General features: G+C 39.1%; 3 protein-coding genes across 3 annotated transcripts; 1 reads left to right on the forward strand and 2 right to left on the reverse strand.

The window, feature by feature from the left end:
- On the forward strand, nt 419–2464 carry LOC109821854 (putative pentatricopeptide repeat-containing protein At1g02420). Its single transcript, XM_020388008.1, has 3 exons — nt 419–439; nt 542–678; nt 929–2464. Exons 1-3 carry the CDS (start codon nt 419–421, stop codon nt 2109–2111), a joined length of 1341 nt encoding a protein of 446 aa, XP_020243597.1. The 3' UTR covers nt 2112–2464.
- LOC109822359 (stress-response A/B barrel domain-containing protein HS1-like) lies at nt 3564–6983 on the reverse strand. Its single transcript, XM_020388547.1, has 2 exons — nt 6823–6983; nt 3564–3958 (listed from the first exon to the last, which is right to left on the reverse strand). Exons 1-2 carry the CDS (start codon nt 6966–6968, stop codon nt 3775–3777), a joined length of 330 nt encoding a protein of 109 aa, XP_020244136.1. The 5' UTR covers nt 6969–6983; the 3' UTR covers nt 3564–3774.
- LOC109822358 (stress-response A/B barrel domain-containing protein HS1-like) lies at nt 8545–19954 on the reverse strand. The gene is made up of 2 exons (XM_020388546.1): nt 19772–19954; nt 8545–8941 (listed from the first exon to the last, which is right to left on the reverse strand). The coding sequence occupies exons 1-2, from the start codon at nt 19915–19917 to the stop codon at nt 8758–8760; spliced, it is 330 nt and encodes a 109-aa protein (XP_020244135.1). The 5' UTR covers nt 19918–19954; the 3' UTR covers nt 8545–8757.

Consider the following 26312-nt stretch of genomic DNA (forward strand, 5'->3'; position numbering starts at 1 on the left):
TTTCCGATTCACTAATTATTTGATCCGAGTAGAAAATCATACAAGGAGAAATGAGAATGTGATGCATGTACCATTATCAATTCTAAATCAGTGCAATCAATATACAATATCAGTGCAATCAATATCAATGCAATCAGGATATTGTAACAATGTAACCGTCAATAACCTACCAGCACAATCGAAACACAGTATTAATATCGTCAAAATACGCCATCAATGTACTCCTTTACCCCCCCCCCCCCCCCCCCCCTTAAAAAAAAAAGGGAAAAAAAAACTCTCTCGCCAAGACGCACAAGGCCCATATACAGAGGGGCTCCCCCCAAATTCAAAAGCCACCCTCCTCCCTCTCAAACCAATCCCCACACGCCCACGCACAAAAATGCTCCTCAAACGCACGCACAAGAATTTATCAGCAAAAATGGCAGAATTTGGGAATTCAGTAGAGATTGAGGAGGATAGAGATAGTGAGACGGAAAGAGAGCAGAGATTGCTATAAATGCGAAATTTGTAGCTCTCGCTATCACAGTGAATGCATTTGTAGAACCATGGCAAATTATCACAAAGCCACATAAATCTTTTGGATGAGACGGATCTGTACCTTGTTGTGTTCATCCTGGATATTGAAGATCAAGTCCATGATCCTATTGTGGAGGAGAACTTGGAAAAAGCAGTTTTTTGGTCATAAGTCGACTCATTCACAGGCATAAGTCGACTTATGGTAAGTCGACTTATGTTCGTGTCGTAAGTCGACTTACGATCTGCTCTGGATTGTTGATTTTGGGCTCTGGCAAGTCGACTTATCAGGTCTGATAAGTCGACTTATGATCTCTTCTCCAGTTATCGTTTTTCGCTCTGCCAAGTCGACTTATGCAGACTGATAAGTCGACTTACGACGGGTTTTTTGGAAAGTTCAGGTTCCTATTTGCAGCTTCGCCTTCGACACCCTCCTCTACATCCTCGCCCGCTCCCGCCGCTTCCCCGACTGCTTCCGCCTCCTACGCCACATGAAGCAGGCCGACCCCTCCCTCATCTCCCCCCGCACCCTCCAAATCGTCCTCGCCCGCGTCGCCAAGGTCTGCTCGCTGCCGCAGACCGTGTCCGACTTCCGAAAATTCAGGAACCTCGCCGACCCCTTCGACACGTCCTGCTTCAACGCCCTCCTCCGGGCGCTCTGTCAGGAGAAGGGCATGGGTGACGCGCGGAGCGCGTACCATTCCCTGAAGCGCGAGTTCAAGCCGAACATAGCGACGTTTAACATACTGCTCTCCGGGTGGAAGGGCGTCGAGGACGCCGAAGGGTTTTTCGGGGAGATGCTGGAGCTGAGGGTGAAGCCGGATTTAGTCACGTACAACTGCCTGATAGACGTGTACTGTAAGAACAGGGAGATAGAGAAAGCGCGCGGGGTGTTCGACAGAATGCGCGGGGAGGAGATTTGGCCCGATTTGATTAGCTACACCAGTTTAATCGGCGGGCTCGGGCTTATCGGGCAACCCGACAAAGCTAGGGACGTTTTAAGCGAGATGAGGGAGGTGGGGTGCTTGCCTGACGTCGCGGCGTACAACGCCGCGATCCGGAATTATTGCATCGCTAAGAGGTTGCGCGACGCGTTCAAGCTGATGGAGGAAATGGGTTTGAGAGGACTGAGTCCCAACGCGACGAGCTATAATTTGTTTTTCAGGGTTTATTACTGGGCGAACGACTTCAGAAGTGCGTGGTGGTTGTATAAGAGGATGATGGCCGATGGGTGTTTGCCTAATGTGCAGTCGTGCATGTTTATAGTGAGGTTGGCGAGGAGGAACGAGAGGGTTGATATGGGTTTGGAGCTTTGGGGAGATATGGTGGAGAAAGGGTTTGGGGCGCTTAGGTTGGTATCGGATGTTTTGTTCGACTTGTTGTGTGATTTGGGGAAGTTGGACGAGGCCGAGAAGTGTTTTATGGAGATGGTCGACAAAGGGCAGAAGCCGAGCAATGTTTCGTTCAAGAGGATTAGGGTTTTGATGGAGCTCGCGAACAGACACGAGTCGATTAAGAATTTATCGGCAAAAATGGCAGAATTTGGGAATTCAGTAGAGATTGAGGAGGATAGAGATAGTGAGACGGACAGAGAGTGAAGATTGCTATAAATGCGAAATTTGTAGCTCTCACTATCGCAGTGAATGCATTTGTAGAGCCATGGCAAATTGTCACGAAGCCATGCAAGTTTTTTGGATGAGATGGATCTGTACCTTGTTGTGTTCATCCTGGATATTGAAGATCAAGTCCATGACGATATCCTATTCCTGTCAAGAACTTGGAATGATTATCGAGGTTTGAGATATCGGTACCGCTGTAGTTATTTGGAAGTCTCCTATTTTGCGGTTCTTATCTCCTCATAAATCCAAGAAATCCAAAATGGCCAGCCTGGTGCACGAAGCTCCCGCCGTGTATGGTGTTCCGTTTTGAAAAAGAATAAATTTTCACTGTAGACCCAAACAGAATTTTAATTACCAAAATCGACCGAGTTTTTTTTTTTTACCAAAATCGACCCGTTTTATGCCACGTAGGCTTAATCCAATTTCCTAATTAGTCAGGGTTGCCAACCCCGACTGTTTAGGAGTTGTTAAACCCCGATTAGAAGCCTTAAAACCCGGTTTAACAACTCCTAAACAGTCGGGGTTGGCAACCCCGACTAATTAGGAAACTGGATTACGCCTACGTGGCATAAAACGGGTCGATTTTGGTAATTAAAAAAAAATCGGTCGATTTTGGTAATAAAAAATTGGTTTGGGTCTACAGTGAAAATTTGTTCTTTTGAAAAATTATTAGGTGCTCATTGAGTATCAAGCTGGCATACACCACAACAATGCAAGTAGGTCACGCGGCACAAATGACACGCAAATGTGAAGGTGATGAAATTAAATAAATTGTTTTGTAATATGAGACCTACTCCTGTTGGTCTAGTATATGTCACATGGTGCTCGTTGAGCAACAAAGAATTTCTCATTCTGGAGGGATCACACCACCTTTTGTCTACTGTACACAGCCCGTGAACTTTCAAAATTTTCGTTTGGTTAGCAGGAGAATGGAATGAAAAGTTTATTTTTCTCTGGCTCTCCCCTGTGAAAACACCTTTGTTTATTTTTCGAGAAAAGCGAGAAAATTGGAAAAGGAAATATGAACATGATCATGTTTGATTTTGCTTTAGACTGTTGGCAATCAGACTGTAGAGTACATAGAAGAAAAGATAAAAGGATAAGTTTATATTTTAAACATTATCATACAAATTATATAGACATTTCGTTGAGAAATAAACTAATCCAACCTGTATATATATTTGTTGATTATTTATAAACTACAACACATAATTCCCTTTACTGAAATCACATGCATTCTTAATGTTTTGAGAGCAAGTTGACATTATTACTCATTACTTCTATCCAAAACTTTATGCAAGTTGAATGCAGCTGTATCTCAAAATCTTTAAAAGCCTCATTCTTATCACTAATCACATTCAGTTACACTTGGAATATTTTCATTTAGCACAGTTCACCCCAAAAAAAAAAACTCCGAGCAACATACAGCCAGAACATACACGACACATCCATGCAATACACCATCATATTAATTCGATACAACCTCAAAATAGAGTGAATCTCTGAGTCTCCAAATAACACATCAAGAAACACTTCATTCAAGCTTCCATACAAATCACCATAACGGATGCATCCTATAATATGCTCATAAAGCAACACAAGCCAAAGGTAACAAAGAAAATGGCTCCTCTTCTACTTTTTATCAGGCAGGTGTAGGTTTGTAGTCGATGACGATGACTTTCTCCAATGCAGGGAGGAAGTTGTTCGAAAATTCCACGTGCACTGGATGTGAAACGTACTCTGCAATCCCTTCAATGCTTTCAAAGGTTGATTCGAAGACATGAGTGAAACCTTGATGCATGTTCTCTATGCTCACATCCTTTCCCCTGCGTGCATAAACACAAGGTAAGATTACTATGTAAACTAAATAGGGCAAATTCTGCTGTAAAATTCTGCCAGTTGCGTTTAGAATTTAAGAGTCCGCAAACACAAATAACAAAAGAGAATTAAGCAATTCATAGCCGAGAATAGTTAATAGTTTTCGGGTTTAAGCTCAAGTATATTACCATATTGAAAATGATTAGAAATGATAATGAATTTAAGGGGCTGTTTGTTTGGCCCTTGGTTGGTTTCCTAAAAACCAAGAAAAGGATTTCCATGTACTTTTTGTATTAAAATATTATTATAATCTATTTCCATCCCTAAAACTCATCCCAATAAAAAAAATATATACACTTTTATCAATAAAATATTATTTTTATCCACCAACTCATCACATCTCATATCCTTTCTTACTTTTAAAAATAAACCAAACGCAAGAAATGAGTCACATCATCCAACTCATCTCCTCTCATATTTAAAAATCACTCACATCATCCAATAATATGGTGACAACTCATCTCATCTCATTAACATTTCATTTCCACCCATTTCCTCAAAAAAAGGAAATTGATTTCCTTAAGTGTGGGTCACATCATCCAATAATATACAAACAACTCATCTCATCTCATCTATTTTCTTATTTTTAAGAATGAACCAAACACAAGAAAGAAATTATTATAGGAAATAGGTTTCTTATAATACATTTCCTTATTTTTTTAACCAACCAAACAACCTCAAAACAATTTTTCTTAAAAAACCACTCACATCATCCAATAATATGATGACAACTCATCTTATCTCATCTCTTATTCTTTGATTTCCTTCTTTTTTTAACCAACCAAACAACCATAATACAAGAAATCCTATTCTTTGATTTCCTAGTTTTTTTTGCGAAACGAACAGCCCCTAAATAGAAATTTGGGGTCGATGCTTAATAATTTAATTTTATTTGTCAGAGGTCCATACCTACTACTTAAGCCCTATCTAACTCCAAAGAGACCCAATAATTACCAGAGGAAAATGCAAATTTGCATGTCTAAAGATTAATTACAAGGAAAAATAATGAAAAGTGAGGATATGATCAACAGTAAGACATAATATGTACCCCTTTCCCAAAGTTTGTTACTTTACAAAAACAAGTTCAGTAACTCAGGAGAAGACTATTCCTCTAAATTTGGCTAAGTCAAGAGTTTCCACAAACCAAAATAGTCAGTGTTCTCTTTCGAACTGTACGAAGAAAATGCCTCGGTGATGATAAACATTTGTCACCTAATGAAACACAGATCACCACAATAGATGTGATCTTAAATGATATGATCAAAAGATGTGTAGCTCTGCTATTAAAAGTGTGAAGGCTACATTGTAACTCAAAGAGATGTCATAACTGCAAACGTATCTTTTTCCCTGAAATTATATATATATATATATAGAGAGAGAGAGAGAGAAACTTATGTCAACTTAAGTGAATCATCCATCAAAGTTTCTATCCATTGATAAAAAGTCTCTTCATATGATGCACAGATCTCTATGTATCATAAATAGATAGAAACTTTGGTGGATGGTCCACTTAAGTTGATATAAGTTTTTTTTTCTCTCTTTCTCTCTCTCTCTCTCTCTCTCTCTCTATATATATATATATATAATTTCAGGGAAAAAGATACGTTTGCAGTTATGACATCTCTTTGAGTTACAATGTAGCCTTCACACTTTTAATAGCAGAGCTGCACATCTTTTGATCATATCATTTAAGATCACATCTATTGTGGTGATCTGTGTTTCATTAGGTGACAAATGTTTATCATCACCGAGGCATTTTCTTCGTACAGTTCGAAAGAGAACACTGACTATTTTGGTTTGTGGAAACTCTTGACTTAGCCAAATTTAGAGGAATAGTCTTCTCCTGAGTTACTGAACTTGTTTTTGTAAAGTAACAAACTTTGGGAAAGGGGTACATATGAGAGAGAGAGAGAGAGAGAGAGAGAGAAATGGGTATGCTTGGTACCAAGCACAAAAAGTTATGCTTAATAGTGAGGTGGTATAATCCCCTCTACTCATTCAAATGGTTGCATATCCTCATGTACTCCTTAACCCATGTAAATGTGGTCCCCCATTTGAATGAGTGGAGGGAATATGCCACCTTACTACCAAGCGCGCTCTCTCTCTCTCTCACTCTCTCTCTCTCTCCATAAAAAAGTTTTTGTTTCATTTGATGCTAGAGGAGTTACATGAAATGCTGCAATTTGTTTGTAGTTGGAATGGTATGCAACTTCAACTACAACAGTAAAAAGCCACTTATTACTTTTTAGTACTATGCTTACATTCAAAAGTGTCAAAGGTCCCTTCAACTGCACGGAAACTTGAAATTGTAATTTTTGTACTCTAAAATGATCTGGCAGGTCGAGGGCCCTGTCGTGGGCTCTAAAATCCACCTTAAATTTGTGAGAAATAAGATTTGAGCCTCGGTTGCTACGAGTCCAAGTCAAAATATCCTGAAGTTTTGGTGAGGGCTGATGGTTATAATTCTATAATCCAAAACGTCATTGTAGGTTGAGCTCTCCTTTTAATGGCCGCAACTTGAACTCAAGTAACAGATCTAATTTTTTAAACCCGCATTAAACCCGTGGCTAGTGAGATTTGAATCTGGGTTGCTCTGGCACAATTTAAAGTAGCCTTCCACATTTCCACTACACCAAAATTTAAAGTATCCCTATTCCAGTCTTAATCACCAGCAACAACAACGGCGACACCAAAACGCATAAAGGGTTCGATCTAATTAATCCTAATCATTAGATTCACGATAAAACTTTTGATCATTAATCAAAAAAAAAAAAATCAAGAAAGAGGGAGAGAGAGAGAGAGAGAGAGATACCAGTGAAAAGCCTTCATGGGCTCGATGAGGGGGACGAGGGCAGCGTAGCCCCTGATCAGCTCCTCCGCCTTCTCCGGGCTGACGTCATCCTTGAACTTCGCCAGCAGCACGTGCTTCACCACACCCTGTTGTTGACCTCCTTCCATCCCCTCTCTCTCTCTGAACTTCGCCAGCAGCACGTGCTTCACCACACCCTGTTGTTGACCTCCTTCCATCCCCTCTCTCTCTCCTCTCCCTCTCCCCCTCTCTCTGTTCAGATCTTATGAAGAGTTTGGGATGTGGTCACCGGTAGGTGATGGTGACCGCATACGGAATTAGGCCGTGTGCGTATATGGGCCGCTCCTTCCGGCTGTGGGCTCTCGGATAGAAGAGCCCACATGAGGAGACACGTCAACCTGCAATGATGTGAAAAAGGGGTGATTTACACAAACCTACCTAGACTTTATCAATTATTCGTGGACACTTTTCTGAACTTGTTTTCGCTAGAATTTCATCGGTGTGACTGATGGCAATTGTTTTTAGAATATGACACTGATTTTTTTTATTACACTAGGTAGGATGCATATGCATTGCACGTCGTCAGTTATCTTGATTGTTCCTTTTAAATTTATTTTTCACGCAACTCGGCTACGAAATAGTTTATATTTTCGCATTTATTTTCAAAATCCAATTTCATAAAATTATGGATAGCTAGATGGTGGAATGGTTTGGAGCGCTTAGGTTGGTATCATATGTTTTGTTTGATTTGTTGCGTGATTTGGGGAAGTTGGATTAGGCCGAGAAGTGTTTTATGGAGATGGTCGACAAAGGGCAGAAGCCGAGCAATGTACCGTTTAAGAGGATTAGGGTTTTGATGGAGCCCGCGAACAGACACGACTCTATTAAGAATTTATCGGGAATAATGGCATAATTTGAGAATTCAGTAGAGAATTAGAAGGATAGAGAAAGTGAGACGGAAAGAGAGCAAATAATTTAGGAATTCATCTTGGTGCTCGTTGAGTATCAAGATGGTATACGCCACAACCATACAACTAGGCCATGCGGCATAAACCACATACAAATGTGAAGACAATAAAATTAAACAAATTTTTTTCGTGCTATAAGACCTACTCCTCTTAGCCACATGGTGTTCATGGAGCACCTAAGAATTTCTCAGGGGTCAGACCGCAAACTTTTTAATTCTTAAAAATTTTTTTTTGTTCGGTTAGCAGGAGAAAGGAATGAAAAGTTTACTTTTTCTGGTTCCCCCTCTAAAACACCTTTGTTTGTTTTTCGAGAAAAGCGAGAAAATTGGAAGGATTTGTGAACATTATTATGTTTGATTTTGCTTCAAACCTGCTGGCAGTCACACTGTAGAGTACATAAAAGAAAAGATAAAAGGATAGGCTATATTTTAAACATCACCATACAAATTATACAGACATTTCGTTGAGAATTAAACTAATCCAACCTGTATATATTTATTAATTATTTATAAAGTATTACGCATTATTCCCTTTGATGAATCACCTGCATTGTTATCGTTTGGAGATCAATTTGACATTATTACTCGTTACTTTTATCTAAAACTTTATGCAAGTTGAACGCAGCTGTATCTCAAAATCTTTAAAAGGCTCATTCTTATCACTTATCGCATTCAATTACACTTTGAATATTTTCATTTAGCACAGTTCACCTAAAAAAAAGCTTCGAGCAACATACAGCCAGAAAACAGACGACGCATCCAAGCAACACAACATCATATTAATTCAAAGCAATAGGGGATCCAACCACAAAATAGAGTGAATCTCTGAGTCTCCAAATAATACATCAAGAAACACTTGCATTCAAGCTTCCTTACAAATCACCATAACAGATACATCCTACAATATGCTCATAAAGAAACACAAGCCAAAGGTAGCAAAGGAAATGGCTTCTCTCTTCTGCTTCTTTTTATCAGGCAGGTGTAGGTTTGTAGTCGATGACGATGACTTTCTCCAGTGCAGGGAGGAAGTTGCTCGAAAATTCCACGTGCACTGGATGTGAAACGTACTCTGCAATCCCTTCAACGTTTTCAAATGTTGATTCGAAGACATGAGTGAAACCTTGATGCTTGTTCTGTATACTCACATCCTTTCCCCTGTGTTCAGAAACAAAGGGCAATATTACTATGTAAATTGAATAGGGCAAATTCTGCTGTAAAATTCTGCCAGTTACCTTCAGAATCTAAGAGTCGGCAAACACAAATATCAGAAGAGAATTAAGCAATTCATAGCTGAGAATAGTTAATAGTTTGGGAGTTTATGCTCAAGTATATTACCATATTGAAAATGATTAGAAATGATAATGACTTTAAATAGAAATTTGGGGTTGATGCTTAATAAATTAATTTTATTTGTCAGCGATGTCCATATCTACTCCTTAAGCCCTATATAACTCCAAAGAGACCCAATAATTGTGAGAGGAAAATGCAAATTTGCATGTCTAAAGATTGATTACAAAGCAAAATAATGAAAAGTGAGGACATGATCAACAGTAAGACATAATATGTACCCCTTTCCCAAAGTTTGTTACTTCACAAAAACAAGTTCAGTGACTCAGGAGAAGACTATTCCTCTAAAGTTGGCTAAAGTCAAGAGTTTCCACAAGCCAAATTAGTCGGTGTTTTTGTACGCAAGTAAAATTGCCTTTATTCCTAACAAAGGAAGCTTTCGGTCAATATATGGACATATACGAGTTATGCAATAGGACACAAAGCAAGGAAGCTCAAAAGTTCGCCTGAACATTCAAGTTCGCATGAACAAAGTCAAGTTCGCCTGAATACTTGACTCCGCCGACAAAGCCAAGTTAGCTTGTTCGCTTGAATAACTCATGCAGATTCAAGTTCGCCTGAACTGATCAAGCTTCGCTATGATGACTCGTGCAAAGTTAAGTTCGCCCGAACACTTAGCTTCGCCTACAAGGTTCGCCTGCGTGCTCTAACCCACATGCAAGCTTGCCAACAAGCTTGCCAAGCTCGTCTAAACATTCAAGTCCGCCTGCAATGTCAAGTCCGCCTGCACTGCTTGACCAAGTCAGTCACTAAGGCTTTAAAATGTGGAAGTGGTTGTGCCCACTTCCAACGTTCCTAGGAGATGGTTACACACCATTCTCCTATATAAATAGCCACTAATAGCTACCAAAACGCGGGCGGGAGGGGGAGGGGGGGCTAGCATTGAGAGAATTGTGCATTCGGCCTTCAAGCATCCTAACTCGGGCACTCGAACTCCGACAAAACTTCTACCACGCGAGGAAGTTTGTTCACAATCTTATTCGAATCGTCAACGGGAAGCAAACTCAACTCAAGCTTCGAGTGAGGCATCCTTTTGCCCCCAAAGACCCCACGTTAAACAAAAGAGAGATCAGATTTATTCTCTCTTCTTTTGTGTAAAAGAAACTTCTAATTTGTAATACACAATTCAATCAATACAAATTCAAAATCATCTTTTACGACCTACAAAAGATGGCGACCACAGTGGGAGAGACCATTCTGTCAGATGAATTGGTGGTGGGACAGTTCGACGAGGTTGCTGCAGGAACTATCGTTGAGTCCCTTATCATTGAGTTCGATCAAGCCAAGTATGAAGAATATTTATCTTCTACTTCCTCTGGTGGCAAAACGTCACGCAAGTGTCGCAAAATCTTACGTGTAACTCAGCCCCAACAAGCTAAGGCTATCATGCCTGAGAGCTCTACCCAAGCAATCACTGGGGGTTCCAACACCCCCCCCCCANGAAGACTGTTGATGCAGGCCAAAAGGCCAAAGATGCAAACCGCGAAGTCACTCGTTAGGTTGTTAAGCAATCCACACAAACTCTTGTCTCCGAGGAGATCAAAGTTTATGTTGGCGTAGATTATGCCTTCATCGTCGACGCGAACACTCCTCTCTCAAAGAGGGCCAGGCAGAGGCGACGACAAGCCCGCGCTCTCCATGAAGCACGTGCTCTGATGTTTTTTGATGGCCGAAATTATAATTCAGGCCTGATAAACAATTCTAGTTCCAAGAACAAAGGCAAAGTTCCCAGTTCTGGTAAACTGCACAGTTCAGGCGGACCTCGTATTGCTGGCGAAGGTCACCAATCAGGCGGACTTCCTCAGTAAAGCGAGCTTTGTCAATCAGGCGGACATCCCTAGTCAAGCGAACTTCGTCAATCAGGTGGATTTAAGTCGACTGGCAAACTGAGCTTTGCCAGAAAGGTAAAGAGGTTGAAGTTTACCCGATAGGCACGTTTCGCCAGCGTGAGCAAACTGAATGCCTGCAAGCTCGCCAAACTAGCGAACCTCGCTAGGAAGAACAGAGAGCTGAACTTCACCAAGTCTGCTAGCCTAGGCAACTTCGCCTGCCTAGGCAACTTCGCCAGAATCTAACACTTATAGAGATTTTTTCAAGTGCTCTCTTAAACTCTCTTCTCACAATTACTCATAGCTAGTCCATCTGACACTGGGGGTTGTAAACATCGACCCGCGGGGGATCTCAGAGAACATTTGACGCGCAAACGCAGTATTCATGACGTAACACCTCAATGCCACTGTGAGAGGCTGATCACAGCAGCACTCGCTAGGTGTCAGTGTGGTGAATTGTCAAAACCATAAATATTTGAGACTCTCTGAGCGACTAGTAGAAACAAGACGTCCTCGCCGAAGGCGCAACCACATGAGGAAACAAGCTCTCGATGATTTGGATCTCCTAGCTGCAACTGTCAATATGACGGGGAAGTCCAAGGCAAAGAATTCGGACTCTTCTGACACTGACTTTTTGCCGGCCTCTTCGTTGAACCTGAGGGTGTTTACCAGCATACTCGGATTTAAAAAGGGACTGTCATACCGCTAGATTACAGGCGATTAGCATCTATTTCTGATGACGATGATGATGATTGCTCGGCGGTAGCTACGTCTCAGGCGTCAAGCTCGATTCAGGACGGGCGTGCAAAGGTGCACATACTAAGGTTTCTGATAATATAGCCAAAAAGCTGGAAGAGCACCAAGCTGCAATTACCATGCAGCAAAGGACAATCAACGCCATAAAGGACATAGTAGAAAAACTTCTGGACAAAAAGAAGAAAAAGAGAACATCGCGAGCTCCCTGAAATCTTTAACCAATAATAAAGAGCGGAAACCTACTCTTCCTCAAACAACAGAAGGGGAAAAGAATCCTGAGTCGCCCTCTGATTCATCATCTGAGTCTTTAGAAGAGACATCACAATCTGGCAACAATCCACGAGCTAAAAGGCTTGACGAGTTCCAAAGCCAACTCGACGCTTGAAACTCCAGAAAAATATGAATGAACTGGGGGTTGTCAGGTCATATCCGGTTGAATGGGATACAGACTCCTACCCGACAAAGTTTAAACCCATGAACCTAGTCCAGTTCGATAGTAAGGGTTCTTCCTCGCAACATATTTACTATTTCCTAGCTCAAACAAAATTTCTTACGGGGAACGATCCTATCCTAACCCGACTGTTCATCAGAACCCTAAAAGGGGTAGCCTTTGAATGGTTCCGCAAACTAGAATCAGGCTCCATTAAATCTTGGGCTGACATGGAGAAGTTATTCTTGGCCCGCTTCTTAGATGACGACACGGAGGTGTCAATGTCCACTCTGTTAGCTGAAAAACAGAGAAGGGGAGTCCGTTAACGACTTCGTGAAGAGATTTGGAAATCGGTCATTGTATTGCCAAGATCAAGTATCTGAAAGTACATTGATCAAAATGTGCTGCAACAATCTCTTAATCCATATTTTATCTAAGATCGGAGCGGTAGACACCTGAGCTTGGAAGGAGCTTGCTCGCCAAGATGAACAGGTAGAAAACATGCTCAAGAGATTGGAGGATGAAGAACCTCAACCTAAAGAGGACTTCCGGAACAAAATTCGTCTAGGCATCCTTTTCGATCAAAGGGTAAGGAGACCATAGCTGTCGAGACTACTCCAGCCTCTAAGCCCGCCTAGAAGCAAAAAGCTACCTCTTCTGAACCACGTTTTTAGAAGCAGTATGACTTCTGAGAAGATCAAGTTGTTGCTATTTTCAATATCCTATTCAAAAGCAACAAGATAAAGCCGCCAGAGGTAAAAAGACCCGAGGATGCGGATAAAACAGATGATCCCGACTATTGTGCTTACCATAGGATGGTTCATCATCCTACCTCTAAATGTTATATCCTAAAGGATAAAATTCAGGCCCTTTATGAAGCGGGGGTCCTAAAGAATAAAACGACACATAAGAAAGTGACTATAAATATGGTCAATCTGAAGTTCGGAAAAGACCTCCCAAAAGTCCTTACGCCATCGGGAGTTGTGCTCATCCCCAAGGCAAAATTGAGGATCGTCAACACTGACCCTCACTATCAGCGAGAGAAAGGTTTGGTACCGCAGACTATGTCGTCAGGACAAACAATGTGGATCCATCCCGATCTACTCAAAGACGAACATTGGACTTCTAAACCCTCAAAGAAGTCTAAAGGAAAGGCGAAGCTCAGTAACGTTATGTCTGTAATCCCGAACGACGACAAGGCGGAAGCGACTACCCTCACTGATTCTAATAACGAGAAGACCATACTAGCCACCACGGCAGGGAAAGACTTCGCTAAATAATACCCTCCAATGGCGAAAAATCCTTCAAAGTCACCAGCAGAGCCGCCACCAACAGTTCAGTCAGTGCCCGACGGGTCCAACCAGAAAGAGTTGCGATACAACAAATAACTGAGGAAGGAGACTCCCACAAGCTCAAGTAGTCAACATTTTCGGTTTGATGTGCTCGCACAGCTGACTAATATTCCCGCCAGAATCACTTTGTATGAGCTCTTGCGACGATCCAAGTCCACCCGGGAAGCTCTACGAGAAGCGCTAGCTGACACTGAAGCTTTCACAGCTCATGTTCTGCCTGCTCCCGAAGAGGATAAAGGAAAAGGGTGTCCTCAGTGCTGTCTAACGTCCAAACAGCAGATCCCATGCGTAACCTTTACTCCTGATGACATGCTTATCAAGAGTACGACACACGACTGTCCACTATACTTCACCGGGTACATTAGCTCCGCTAGAGTGGACAGAATCCAAGTAGATCCATCATCCAAGGTTTGCACTGAGCATTATTCCCTTAAAGCTCATTCAACACTTGGGGGGTACCTCGGAGACGTTTGTCGGCAACAAGCACCACCATCTTCGGCTTTAATACCCCTGGAACTCATCCGTCGGGAAAAATCCGCCTCAGATGTAGCTGGGTGACCTGAAGACAAAGGTGACCTGCTACGTAATTGATGCAGAACCCTCCTATAATATGCTATTGGGTCGGCCATGGATCCATAGCAATCTGCTTGTCCCGTCTACACTATATCAATGCATAAAATATGTAGATGGTTATGGTCAGGTGAAGACGGTGTTTGTAGAAAAACGATCCTTCAAAGGGATCGAGAACTATTTCACCGACTCTTTGCTTTTTCAGGACTATGAATCGGAGGAAGAACCACCAGTCGAGGAATCTGAAAGCGGCAATGAGGCCGATAGTGTCCGAATACGACGAGGGTCTTATTTTGAACGATATTGAACCCGTTGTAATCGACTATGAAAGGCCTGATGTAGGTAATGCTGATGAAGCATGCAAAATTGTCCTGAATAAAAATTACGACTTTGTTTACTTGTCTATTAATTCAGAGTCCCTATCACCTGAAACCAGTACTGACGAGTCTAGTGACCAAGTTTTAGGGTTGTATACTAACTCTTCCTTATATTTGTCTGTGCATTCGTCGTTTGTATTAAATAAACAAACGATCGAGTTCTCGCGAGCCTTCTTTATTGTACCAGCCCAAGATAGTGATCAGAAAGATATTATCTTTGGAAAGGTAAATCAGTCCCTGCGCACACTTTGGGATGATTCGGAAGAAGATGGGCACGTTCCTCGATTCTCGCACTATGGACAAACGCCACGACATATGATGGAGAATATGGGCTATGACTTCTCCCGCAATGAGGGCTTGCATTTCGGTAAAGGACGAAGAACGTCGTTACAACCTTTCGTTCCTAAAGGAAAGCCTGACGATTATTATTATCGAACCAGGAGAGGTCTAGGTTATGTCTCCCCTTCATCAGAACAATATTGTGACTCTGTAAAAGAGCTCAAAGAAGTTTGCTCTACATATTCATCATCAACATCCTCAATGAGGAATTCAGATGTTAGTATAAGGGTTGTATTTAAGAATATCACAGTCAACATGGCTACAAGTAACCCTACCGAAATCAAAGAAGGCGACTAGGTTCCGCTTTACGATGAAGCATAGGACCGACATGTAAGTACTCAATGGAGAGGTCGGTTTGAACACCGCGAACCACCAACTGAGGACAAAGTACTCCAGATAAATATGAGGAATGAGGCTAACCCAAACCCATATTTATAAGTGATAAATTAACTCCCCAAGAAAAAGAAGACCTTATTGTTAGGAATCTTGACCCCAAGATTAGTTTGTTTTGATGATAACAAATATTATATGTTGTGTGTATTATGTGCTAACATTTGTTTTGCAGTATCAGAGCTATATCAACAATTATATTCAAAGAGATACTCAAGACATAGATGAGTTCAAGGCAAAATGAAGCAAAGAAGAAGATATACTTTATTGTCAAAATGTAATTTTATATTTTCTTTGCTTAGAAATTTGTACAAGCCTTGATCACTCACACACATGCACACACATAGTGTTAGAACACACTAACACATGCTTAGTGTGTTGGTTAACAATAGAAATCCCCTATGTTAGCCATTAGAGTTTATAGATATTAAGTGAGTCTTAAAATATTTCATTTACGCCCCTTATAAATTAGAATCTGGAAAAACTCAAAAGACCAAAGTTGTAGGTCTCTTCAAGAGCTTTCCAACAAATCTTAAATCATCTCATTCCGATATCGGATGAGAAAGTTATAGTCAAAATACTAAACAGAAAAATTCCAGAATCTGAGTTTACAGTGTAGTCGACTAATATGCCTTGTAGTCGACTACTGATCAATTTTCTGACTTCACAGAGTCTGTTTAGACTCAGTGTAGTCGACTACTATGACTTGTAGTCGACTACAAAAGCAGTTTTTCTAGATTTCAGGTTTAAAATAAGTGACTGTTTATAGCCGTTTTGTGGACGTTAATTGGGTTTAAAATTATGTCATTTTAGAGGCTATAAATAGGTTTAAACATCAGAAAACAAGCACCAAGTTTTGCACTTGCAAGATCAAACATTTTGTGCATATTCACTCTCTAATTTTTCAGATTTTCATGCTAAGTGTTTAGAAAAAAAGAGTTTCTGATATTGCCTTGATTTCAATCATTCTTAGAGATTGTATAGGCAATATTCAGAGAGTTAAAAGAATCGTAAGCCACTGCAGAACTTCACTACACATTCAAGGCTTATAGGATCAATTGTGTTCTTGCTTCAAAAAGGCTAAGCCACTGCAGAACTTCACTACACATTCAAGGCTTATAGGATCAATTGTGTTCTTGCTTCAAAAAGGATTTCTCTCGGGTTTGAGAGGGTTGATCTCTTGGTTTAGAGATTGGGTGGCAATTGGCATGGTCTTGTCAATTGGTGTTGTAATTTGCATGATCTTGCAAATTGGTCAGGTTTGCTTTTGATTTTGTAAGGTTTCAAAATCATAGTGAAAATCTCAAGCGGGATTTGCTTGGGGACTGGATGTACACCGGGGAGGTGGAACCAGTATACATGCTTGTGTTTGTGATGTTCATTTTCTGAGATTGCCATTCTTTCTTTGCAATTTATAATCTACTTTGCATATATTTTACAAGAACACTATTCACCCTCTTTCTAGTGTTCTAGTGTATCTATTTCAGATCCTACACTTATATCTCTCATCCGTGAATATATTGATGTCTTCGCCTGAAATTACGAGGATATGCCTGGCCTAGACCCACAAGTAGCCATGCATCGCCTCAACATCAAACCGGGCGCGAAACCGATCAAATAACAGCAAAAACAGTTTCGTCCACAAATCATGAAGGCAATCGAAACAGAAGTGAAGAAGCTGATCGATTCAGGCTTCATCAGAGAAGAACACCCAGACTGGGTGGCCAATATTGTTCCAGTCTTAAGGAAGAACAAAAAGATCCGTATCTGCATTGACTTCAGAGATCTTAATGTTGCATGTCCGAAGGACGAATTTTCTTTACTCATTACGGATGTTATTATAGACAATACATGCGGTTTGAAAGAATGTTATTTATGGACGGATTTTCAGGGTATAATCAAATCAAAATGTACCCTGAAGACGAGAAACATACTTCATTCAAGACTCCGTTAGGAATATGCTGCTACATAGTAATGCCCTTTGGACTCAAAAACGCAGGTGCAACTTACGAACTCGCCATGAGTACAGTCTTCTGAGATCACCTACAGAAGACAGTGGAATGCTATGTAGATGACTTGGTCGTGAAAAGTCGTAGCAAGAATGATTATTTTCAAGATCTAAAAATGATGTTCGAACTAATGCGAGTTCATCAATTGAAAATGAATCCTACGAAGCCATTTCTGGGGATGTCGAGCAACAAGTTTCTTGGATTTATCGTCACAACAAAGGGGATTAACATAGATCCCGACAAAATGCGTGCTATCCAGGAGTTGTCGCCGATTCGTCGACGTGCCTCTGAAACGCCGCCAATACGCCTCTGACTCACTGCCGACTCATTAGCTCACCTCCAAGTCGCTGCAATCTCACTGTCGCCTCGCTGACATTAAGGCAAAATTCTACCTGAAAACTTATCATTTCTCTTCATGGCTGAACCATCTCCTCAAGATCCATCCCCTACTTTGGAGACACCCGCAGTGGCAGTGGAGGTATGAACTTATTAAAATTGTAGAAGCAAAGATACTTCTTACTGTGGTTTTATCAAGTTAGTTTTACCTCAACTAAACTTGCAGCCTGCTCATATATTGCTCCGAAACTTGTTTTAGTTGTATATTTGGACAGAAGCTCCTTATATTATTAATAATTTTGATCTATTAGATGTATGTGTACTAGTTATCTTGTCTACAGGTGCATTGAATTGGTTTTTTATCTTCTTAATAGAAAGTTAAATTTGTCTCAGTTTGACAGTTTGTTAGTTTTGTGGGATAGTTTGTTACCTTAATCTTAATCTTCCAAATTCCGCTGCTGCATTACCATGAATTTATATACCTTCGGGATAGTTTATTGAGCATATTTGTTATGGAGTTTATTTGAAGGAGAAGATGTTCCAGAGAAAATGTATTTTCTCATTGTTTTTGTCATAACTTGTTTGTGCCTATATTATGATCATACATTCAAATTTCTGATTCTTATCATTCTCTCAGGTTTGCAAGTACAATTATTTGAAGGGATACTTCATATCAATGGGTTGATTCTAATTTCTAAGTGGGAATCTTTAAAAGTAAATATGTAAAGACTAGTTGAAAAACAGTGAACAAGGCTCAACAATATGACTGAATACTCTTGTTATCATTGCAACTGAAGTACAGCCTTCTAATAGGCAAAGTACAAAAACAGAAAAACGAAATCACAGCCCACTTCTTAGCACGTTTGAATGCTAGTGGTAAACCTAAACAGGAATGAATCAAAGTCTAACTACAACCCTACAAACTAGGGATTTATTTAACAAACTAGAGATTTATTCAAACTATAACAAACTTGCTCTACATGCAAGCAACTAACAGAGTCTCAACAAAATAATCTATTTTCTTCGTCTCACACTGTATAGTTTCAATTCATCATCCAGGCCCTAATATTAAATGTTTGTACATTTTACAGGTTCGATGGGATGAACATGCCAATATTCAAAGACCAAAAAGAGTCAGGTGAAGGTTCGATGGTTTCATATATATTTGTTCTGTTTTTATTTTGAACCGAACTAACCGAACTGAACCATATCGAACCAACTTATAGCAGTTCGGTTCCGTTTTGACCAATGGACAGTTTGGTTCGATTGTTCAAAATTTGATAAAAACTGACCCGACCAACCGTTTGCACAGCCCTAGGAGGAGTTACATGAAATGCTGCAATTTGTTTGTAGTTGGAACGGTATGCAACTTCAACTACAACAGTAAAAAGCCATTCATTACTTTTAGTACTATGCTTGCATTCAAAAGTGTCAAAGGTCCCTTCCACTGCACGGAAACTTGAAAGTGTAATTTTTTTGTACTCCAAAATGATCTGGCAGGTCGAGGGCCCTGTCGTGGGCTCTAAAATCCACCTTAAATTCGTGAGCAATAAGATTTGAACCGCGGTTGCTTTGAGTCCAAGTCAAAGGCTCCTCAAGTTTTGGTGAGATCCGAGGGTTAACATTCTATAGTAAAAGACGTCCTTGTAGGTTGAACACCACACCCCTTTTAACGGCCGAAACTTAAACTCAAGTATCAGATCTAATATCCTAAGTCCGCAATAAACACGTGGCCAGCGGGATTTGAATCTGTGTTGGTCAGGGCCTCTGGCACTAAGTCAGAGGCGCCTTCCACAGTTCCACTACACCAAAATTCTCCGGGTTCGAGGGTTATATTAGCAAATAAGGAATGATAAACATTGAGGGACTCTTTTTTTGTTTTGTGTCGAGAAATCACGATGCTTATCCTTCTGAGGTGACCCTTTTGATCTAGACCAAAATTCTGCACAGCGTATCGTTACTTCACTCTTAATCACCATCAAGGCATCAACATCAACGGCGACACCAAAACGCATAAAGGGTTCGATCTAATTAATCCTAACCATTAGATTCCCGATAAAACTTTTGATCATTAATCAAAAAAATATAAATCAAGAAAGAGGGAGAGAGAGAGAGAGAGAGATACCAGTGAAAAGCCTTCATGGGCTCGATGAGGGGGACGAGGGCAGCGTAGCCCCTGATCAGCTCCTCCGCCTTCTCCGGGCTGACGTCATCCTCAAGAAAGAGGGAGAGAGAGAGAGAGAGAGATACCAGTGAAAAGCCTTCATGGGCTCGATGAGGGGGACGAGGGCAGCGTAGCCCCTGATCAGCTCCTCCGCCTTCTCCGGGCTGACGTCATCCTTGAACTTCGCCAGCAGCACGTGCTTCACCACACCCTGTTGTTGACCTCCTTCCATCCCCTCTCTCTCTCTCTCTCTCTGTGTTCAGATCTTATGAAGAGTTTGGGATGTGGTCACCGATAGGTGATGGTGACCGCATACGGAATTAGGCCGTGTGCGTATATGGGCCGCTCCTTCCGGCTGTGGGCTCTCGGATAGAAGAGCCCACATGAGGAGACACGTCAACCTGCAATGATGTGAAAAAGGGCACTTTACGCAAAGCTACCTAGACCCTATCAATTATTTGAGGACACTTTCTAAACTTGTCTCACTAAAGGACAAATTTGCAAATCAGTCTCATTTACAAAAAAAATCCTAAAAAACAACTTGTTTTAACAATATTCGTCAAAACCCGTCTAGTTTCAACCGTCGGGCTAAAACTAGATCGGTTTTGACGAAAAAATATGAAACTTCACGAGACTTGAAGTACCGTAAAGACTGTGAAATTTAGCAGTTATTTAACTAAGCTGTTAAACTTCACGGGACTTCAAGTTCCGTGAAGTTCGTTTCAACTCTGAAGTTGTTTTGAACTATGAAATTTCACGGGACTTAAAGTCCCGTGAAGTTTAGTAGCTTAATTAAATGGCTACTAAAATTCACGGGACTTTTGGGAACTTCTTTCGTCAAAACAGACCCAGTTTTAGCCCGATGGCTGAAACTAAGTTGGTTTTGACAACTAAGTTGGTTTTGACAAATATTGTTAAAACAGGTTGTTTTCGGAAATATTTTTGAAAAAGGATCGGTTTTAAAAATTTGTCCCTCGCTAAAATATCATTGGCACTGATGGCAATTGGTTTTTTAGAATATGACATGAATTTTCATTACACCAGTCGTCAAAATATCTTGATTGTTCCTCTTAAGTTTATTTTTACGTAACTCGACTATGAAGTAGTTTATATCATGAGTTTGGATTTCTGTAAAACCTTCCTGTTCGAGAAAAAGAAATCAAATTTAATACTTTTGAATTTATTTTCGAAATCCAATTTCCTTGAGTAAATGTAGTCTATTCCAAAAGTATTTGTGCACAAGCTTTCTTATACCTCACAAGAAAAGCTTATAAGATGGAAGTTATTAAATATCAAATTTATTAAAAATCTTTCTGTTATGTATTTTCTTTTCTTTTCTTTTTTTTGGCTAAAACACCAATTTGGTCCCTGAACTATAGCCTCATACTCAAATTGGTCCATCCACTTTCTTTTTTCTTAATTTAGTCATTATGCTCCTCGTTAGATGTAAACTTAGTCATTTTTTAACTCTTCGTTAAAAATTCCGTTAAATAAAAATTGAAATGACAAAACCACCCAATTCATTCTCAAAAAAACAATTAGTGTCAATAGTTTACTATTAAATGTGATCCTCAACTGTTAAACATGGATAGTGAACGACATGTCTGCGCTGGGCGCTCCATCGAACATTATATGCTTTCTACTCACGGGCTTTTCGACAATTAAAAAGTCCGACGTTGGTGGTTAGAGTAGTAGAGAAGCCAACTGTTTCCAACCCTTACCTCAACATCCAAGGCTTATGCACTTAGGGTCTGTTTGTTTGCACTGAAGTAACTGTGAAGTAGCAGAAGTAGAGGAAGTAGAGGCATATGGTTGGATTCAAAGTTGTTTCTAGAATAGAAAGCGTGTTCCTCTTGTCTCCTCTAAATTCTCCACCTCGTAGTCTTTCATATAGCCGAAGTTCTAACATTGAAAAATACAAAGTAGGTGTGGAATTATTCAAACTATCGGCATTGCCATAACTGCAAATCAAAGATGGTAGTGGATCTCCATATCATTGTCGAAGTGGACAAAATGGGTTATTCAGTTCTTCATTTTTTTCCTACTATTTTGAATTAAATTTCTTGAATCAAATATGATGGTTCTAGGATCCGTACCTACGCCAATTCTATTTGCGATATTCATGTAGTTGCAAGGTTGAGGAAACATCAAATTATCAAAATTTTAATTTTTTTGGTCAAGGTTTAGTGTTTGTAAAATTGAATTGGTTGGATGTGTAGATGTTCATTGATGGGCAAGGAAAAGCTTAGATTGATTTTAAATGGGTTCAAAAGAGTGTTTTGTTCTAAATCAAAAGTACATTGACCCCTTGAGGGCACTATGGTCATAAAAGAAAAATTAACACCTATTTTTTAACGGATGTTAAAAAGAACTTAATTTGTAGCTGAAGTGAGGTACAAGGACTAACTTAAGAAAAAAGAAAGTATGGATTTGAGTATGAAGACCTAGTACAAGAACCAAATTGGCCTTTTAGCTTTTTTTTTCTTTCTCTCTCTCTTTATTTATTTATTTTTCTTTTTTTTTTTTTTTGTTGGCTTGTCTTTGTTTCTGCTCCAATTATATTTTCATACAAGATAGATGCCTTACAACTTTTGCTGTGTACACTCAACAATACATGCAACCACTTAAAAGCATACTTGGTCAAAAGAAGGATCCATTCAAATATTCGTTAACCAATGGACATAGCAATAACTATAACTGCATCAAACAATTATCTGCAATTAGAAAAGCCGTTGCCCTTTTACACCAAACTAATAAATAAATAAACTATCAGTTTTGAATATTATTTATTTATTTACTTTGTTTCTTTACTTTTTTAATATTTATTTTAGTTTCAAATTTTCAATAAACTCTAAAGAACATGGTCGGTTTCTATTTCAGTTTCACTCAGACAGAACAAATAATCAGATAACCCAAATACAATAGCGTCCCCCTCACATGCTCTCTTCATTATCAAAATAGCAAAAGGAAACGAAAAAGAATAAAAAGTAAATAATTTACGTTGGTAGATGGTTTTCCTCCCAATCTTAAATTCCTATACCTCCAAGAACTACATAAAAAAGGAAAAAATCAAAAAAAATATTAACGTGCTATGAAAACTAATTGCAATAGTAATCCATGAATTGCATCATTAGTAGCAGTTGGTTTAATAGATTAAATTTAGAAAGAAACCTTATCAATCTTTTATTTATACTAGTATAGTGCACGTGCTTTACACGTGGGCATACTTGTGAAATAATTAGTAATATCTTTTTTATCAAAATGAAAATCAAAATTTTGTAGCTAATATTAATAAATGTGATATTTCGGTAGTTATTCTTTTAATAAATCTTAAATACTTTTTTAGATTGCACTTGGTTCTTGCTAGGAAGACAAAAAGCCTAACCTGATGCTCGCGATGCCCATTAATCCTCAAATACAATATTTTTAAATTTAAAATATAATGATAGCTACACTACTTCACTTATATTATTTCTCCATTACAAAAGAGAAATTTTAGTGTCCTACAGTTACAAAGAGACATGCATTATTGAAAGATGCACTTTATGCTATCAAAGATTTAAAAAAAAGATAAATCTTTTATCTTTTGTGCCGTCAACAATATTAGTTTGACTTGAAGGGTTCATGCACCTTCCGATAAATATAATATTAATATGTTTAATTATATAAAATTAAATTTTTTTGTAGATTCTATTTGTAATTTGTTTAATATTTAAAATATTTTTTTATGAACTATTATTTTATATGTTATATTATTATTTATCAATGTATGTTTTTTATTTGTCGTAAAACAGTCATATTATATAGTTTATATATGTGTATGTGTATATAACCATCAAATTTATAAACACTCAATTTTATACAACTAACACACAAATTTAAAAATAATTGCAAAAGAAGATAACAAATGAGGGAAGAATCTTGAATTGAGTAACTTATGCTTTGACTTTCATAATAAAATACTTATGCATTAAAATTCCTAATAAAAGAGTTATGCATTGAATTAATGCTAGTGGATGAGGGATAAGGGATCATTAATTAAGTGAATTGAGGAATTATCAAACATAAGAATCATAAATATTAAGAGGGGCAAAATAGAAAGTCAAAAAGTTTTGACACTCATATTCTCTTTTATAAGTAGTATAGATTAAATGGTGGAGAAAAATTTGCCTAGGCTCCCTCAATCAACTTCGTTCCTCATCTATGGCTCAATTTGACTCTCTTAACCTTCTTGTAGAAACCAGAAGTCTTTCTCCTCTGGAATTACAGTCCAGAAGCTCTTTGAAGGATAAACTTCTTGCCTTAGGGCCCGTTTGGATAATGTAAGTATTAGAAGTAAAAAATAGGTTATAGAAGTAACTTTCAAAACTATGAAGTTGGAAGTAGTGGAAATAGAATTTTTTTTTGTTTGTTTCATATATTTTTAGAAGTAATGGAAGTAGAACTTCTTCCTCTTTATTTACTTTTTTTGTTTGGATAACATTTGGAAATATTACTAGGAAGTAATTTTATCAATAAAAAATTGTTAGAAGAAACTAATAAAGGAAATATTAATAAAAAATTTATTTATTACCTAATTAATATGCATTTCAATTACTTCTGAGCTACTTCTAAGTATTAAGAATTGGAAAAATATTTTGGAAGTAAGGATGACACGTAAACGCCACATAAGCGTTTAAGGAAGTATTGGAAGTAAGTTTTTCAAAGAACCAAACATACTTTTTTGCTTGAAAGTAGCAGAAGTAGCATCTACTTCTTTTACTTTAGCTGCTTCATAATTTCTTCTGTGCAAACAAACAGGCCCTTAGAGAAGTCAAAAGAGATAATATGGAAGCAAAGATCTAGAATTCAGTGGTTGAAAGAGGGAGACAACAACACTAATTTTTTCATAAAGCCGCATCTTTCAGGAGAAGAAAAAATTTCATCCCCTACCTTCAGATCAATGATAACATTATATCTGAGGATTCTGCTATGAAGAGGATTTTTTAAAATACTTTTCTAATCTTTTTCATCATCCATCTGAATCTAGTCTTTCAGTTGATTGGAATATCCTATACCCCGAAGATTCTCCAGATCTCTCCCTCCTTGATTCACCTTTCACCTCTGAAGAAATCAAGACTGCAGTTTTCGACCTTCACCCAGATAAATCCCCTGGACCGGACGGTTTGCATTTGTTATTTTACCAATCTTTCTGGAATGCTATTGAGGTAGACATTGTGGCTTTTATTCAATACCTCTACCATCATCCTCAATCCCTTCACAACATCAATTACTCCTATTTTTGTCTCATTCCCAAAAAAGAAGGTGCCAACTCCCCTCAAGATTTCAGGCCTATTAGTCTTATCAATAGCTCTTGTAAAATCTTTTTCAAAATCCTTGTTAACAGATTAAGCAAATAACTTCACGTCCTTGTTGATAACTCCCAATCTGCCTTCCAGAAAGGTAAATCCACCTTAGACTCCTTTCTTCTAGCTCATGAGATGATCAACTTCTGCTTTTCGGGTAAGAAAGAGATCTGTGCTATCAAAGTTGATTTCTTTAAGGCATTCGATTGTGTCAACTGGAATTTTCTCCTTTCCCTTTTGAAAGCTCGAGGCTTCAGTCCTAGATGGTGTCTCTGGATAAAGCACACCCTATCTTCGGCCAAGTCTGCAGTTTTGGTCAATGGGTCTCCTACTAAATTTTTCACTTGTCAAAGGGGTCTTAAGCAAGGAGAACCCCTTTCTCCTATGCTCTTTTTATTGGTGGTTGATGTTCTTAACAAAATGCTTATTAGCAGTGCCATCTTTGGTGATTTGTTTGACCTTAATCTTAAGGGGGATCTAAACTCTATCAGATCTTTGCAGTTCGCAGATGACTCCATCATCTTCTCTAGAGTCTCCATATTCGATATGATCATTCTCAAAGCTATTCTCTTCCTTTTTGCCAACATCTCTGGTCTGAAAGTGAATCCCAACAAAACCAATCTCTTCTATCTTGGAAAATTTCCTAATAAAGGCCTGCGTCTGGCTAGAACTTTGAACTGCATTGTTGGTTCCCTCCTCTTCTCTTATCTGGGTCTCCCTCTCAAAAAGGGGTCTTTAACTAGAAGAGAATGGCAACCCCTCTTAGACTCCTTTACCAAAAAACTTTTCCTATGAAAAAACAAAACTTTGTCGCTTGGAGGACGTCTCACTTTGGTTAACTCTGTATTATCAGCCATTCCCCTCTACTACATGTCCTTCTTCAAATTGCCAAAATGGCTTATCAAAGCTATTGATAACATCAGGAGGAACTTCCTCTGGAATGGGAATCTCAATCCATCTAAACTAAAGTGTTTGGTTGCTTGGGACACAGTCTGTAAACCCAAGATAGATGGGGGGCTGGGTATCATTGATTTATCTTCTTTTAACATTGCCCTCCTGTCCAAATGGATATGGAAAATTTTTGATAGGAACTCCCTTATCAGCAAAGTGATCTTCCCCTTGTACTCCAAAGATGCTTCTAATCCTGTGGTGCACCCTCCTAAGATGCAAGATTCTAAACTGATTAAAGATTTGTCCTCCATCAGTCATGTTTTTTTAGTTTTGCTAGATGGATTGTCGGTGATGGTAGGACATGCAGATTTTGGATTGACAGATGGTCTGG

This window comes from Asparagus officinalis, chromosome 8, assembly GCF_001876935.1.
Source record: "Asparagus officinalis chromosome 8, Aspof.V1, whole genome shotgun sequence".
Taxonomy (NCBI): Eukaryota; Viridiplantae; Streptophyta; class Magnoliopsida; order Asparagales; family Asparagaceae; genus Asparagus; species Asparagus officinalis.

What these genes read in the sequence shown, in the direction of transcription:
- LOC109821854 (XM_020388008.1), top strand. Translation starts at nt 419, where the DNA reads ATGGCAGAATTTGGGAATTCA. An exon ending in TGGCAGAATTTGGGAATTCA is followed by an intron (nt 440 to 541) that starts GTAGAGATTGAG and finishes ATGCATTTGTAG; the next exon opens with AACCATGGCAAATTATCACA. An exon ending in TTGGAAAAAGCAGTTTTTTG is followed by an intron (nt 679 to 928) that starts GTCATAAGTCGA and finishes TCCTATTTGCAG; the next exon opens with CTTCGCCTTCGACACCCTCC.
- LOC109822359 (XM_020388547.1), bottom strand. Translation starts at nt 6,968, where the DNA reads ATGGAAGGAGGTCAACAACAGGGTGTGGTGAAGCACGTGCTGCTGGCG. An exon ending in CCCATGAAGGCTTTTCACTG is followed by an intron (nt 3,959 to 6,822) that starts GTATCTCTCTCT and finishes TTATGCACGCAG; the next exon opens with GGGAAAGGATGTGAGCATAG.
- LOC109822358 (XM_020388546.1), bottom strand. Translation starts at nt 19,917, where the DNA reads ATGGAAGGAGGTCAACAACAGGGTGTGGTGAAGCACGTGCTGCTGGCG. An exon ending in CCCATGAAGGCTTTTCACTG is followed by an intron (nt 8,942 to 19,771) that starts GTATCTCTCTCT and finishes TTCTGAACACAG; the next exon opens with GGGAAAGGATGTGAGTATAC.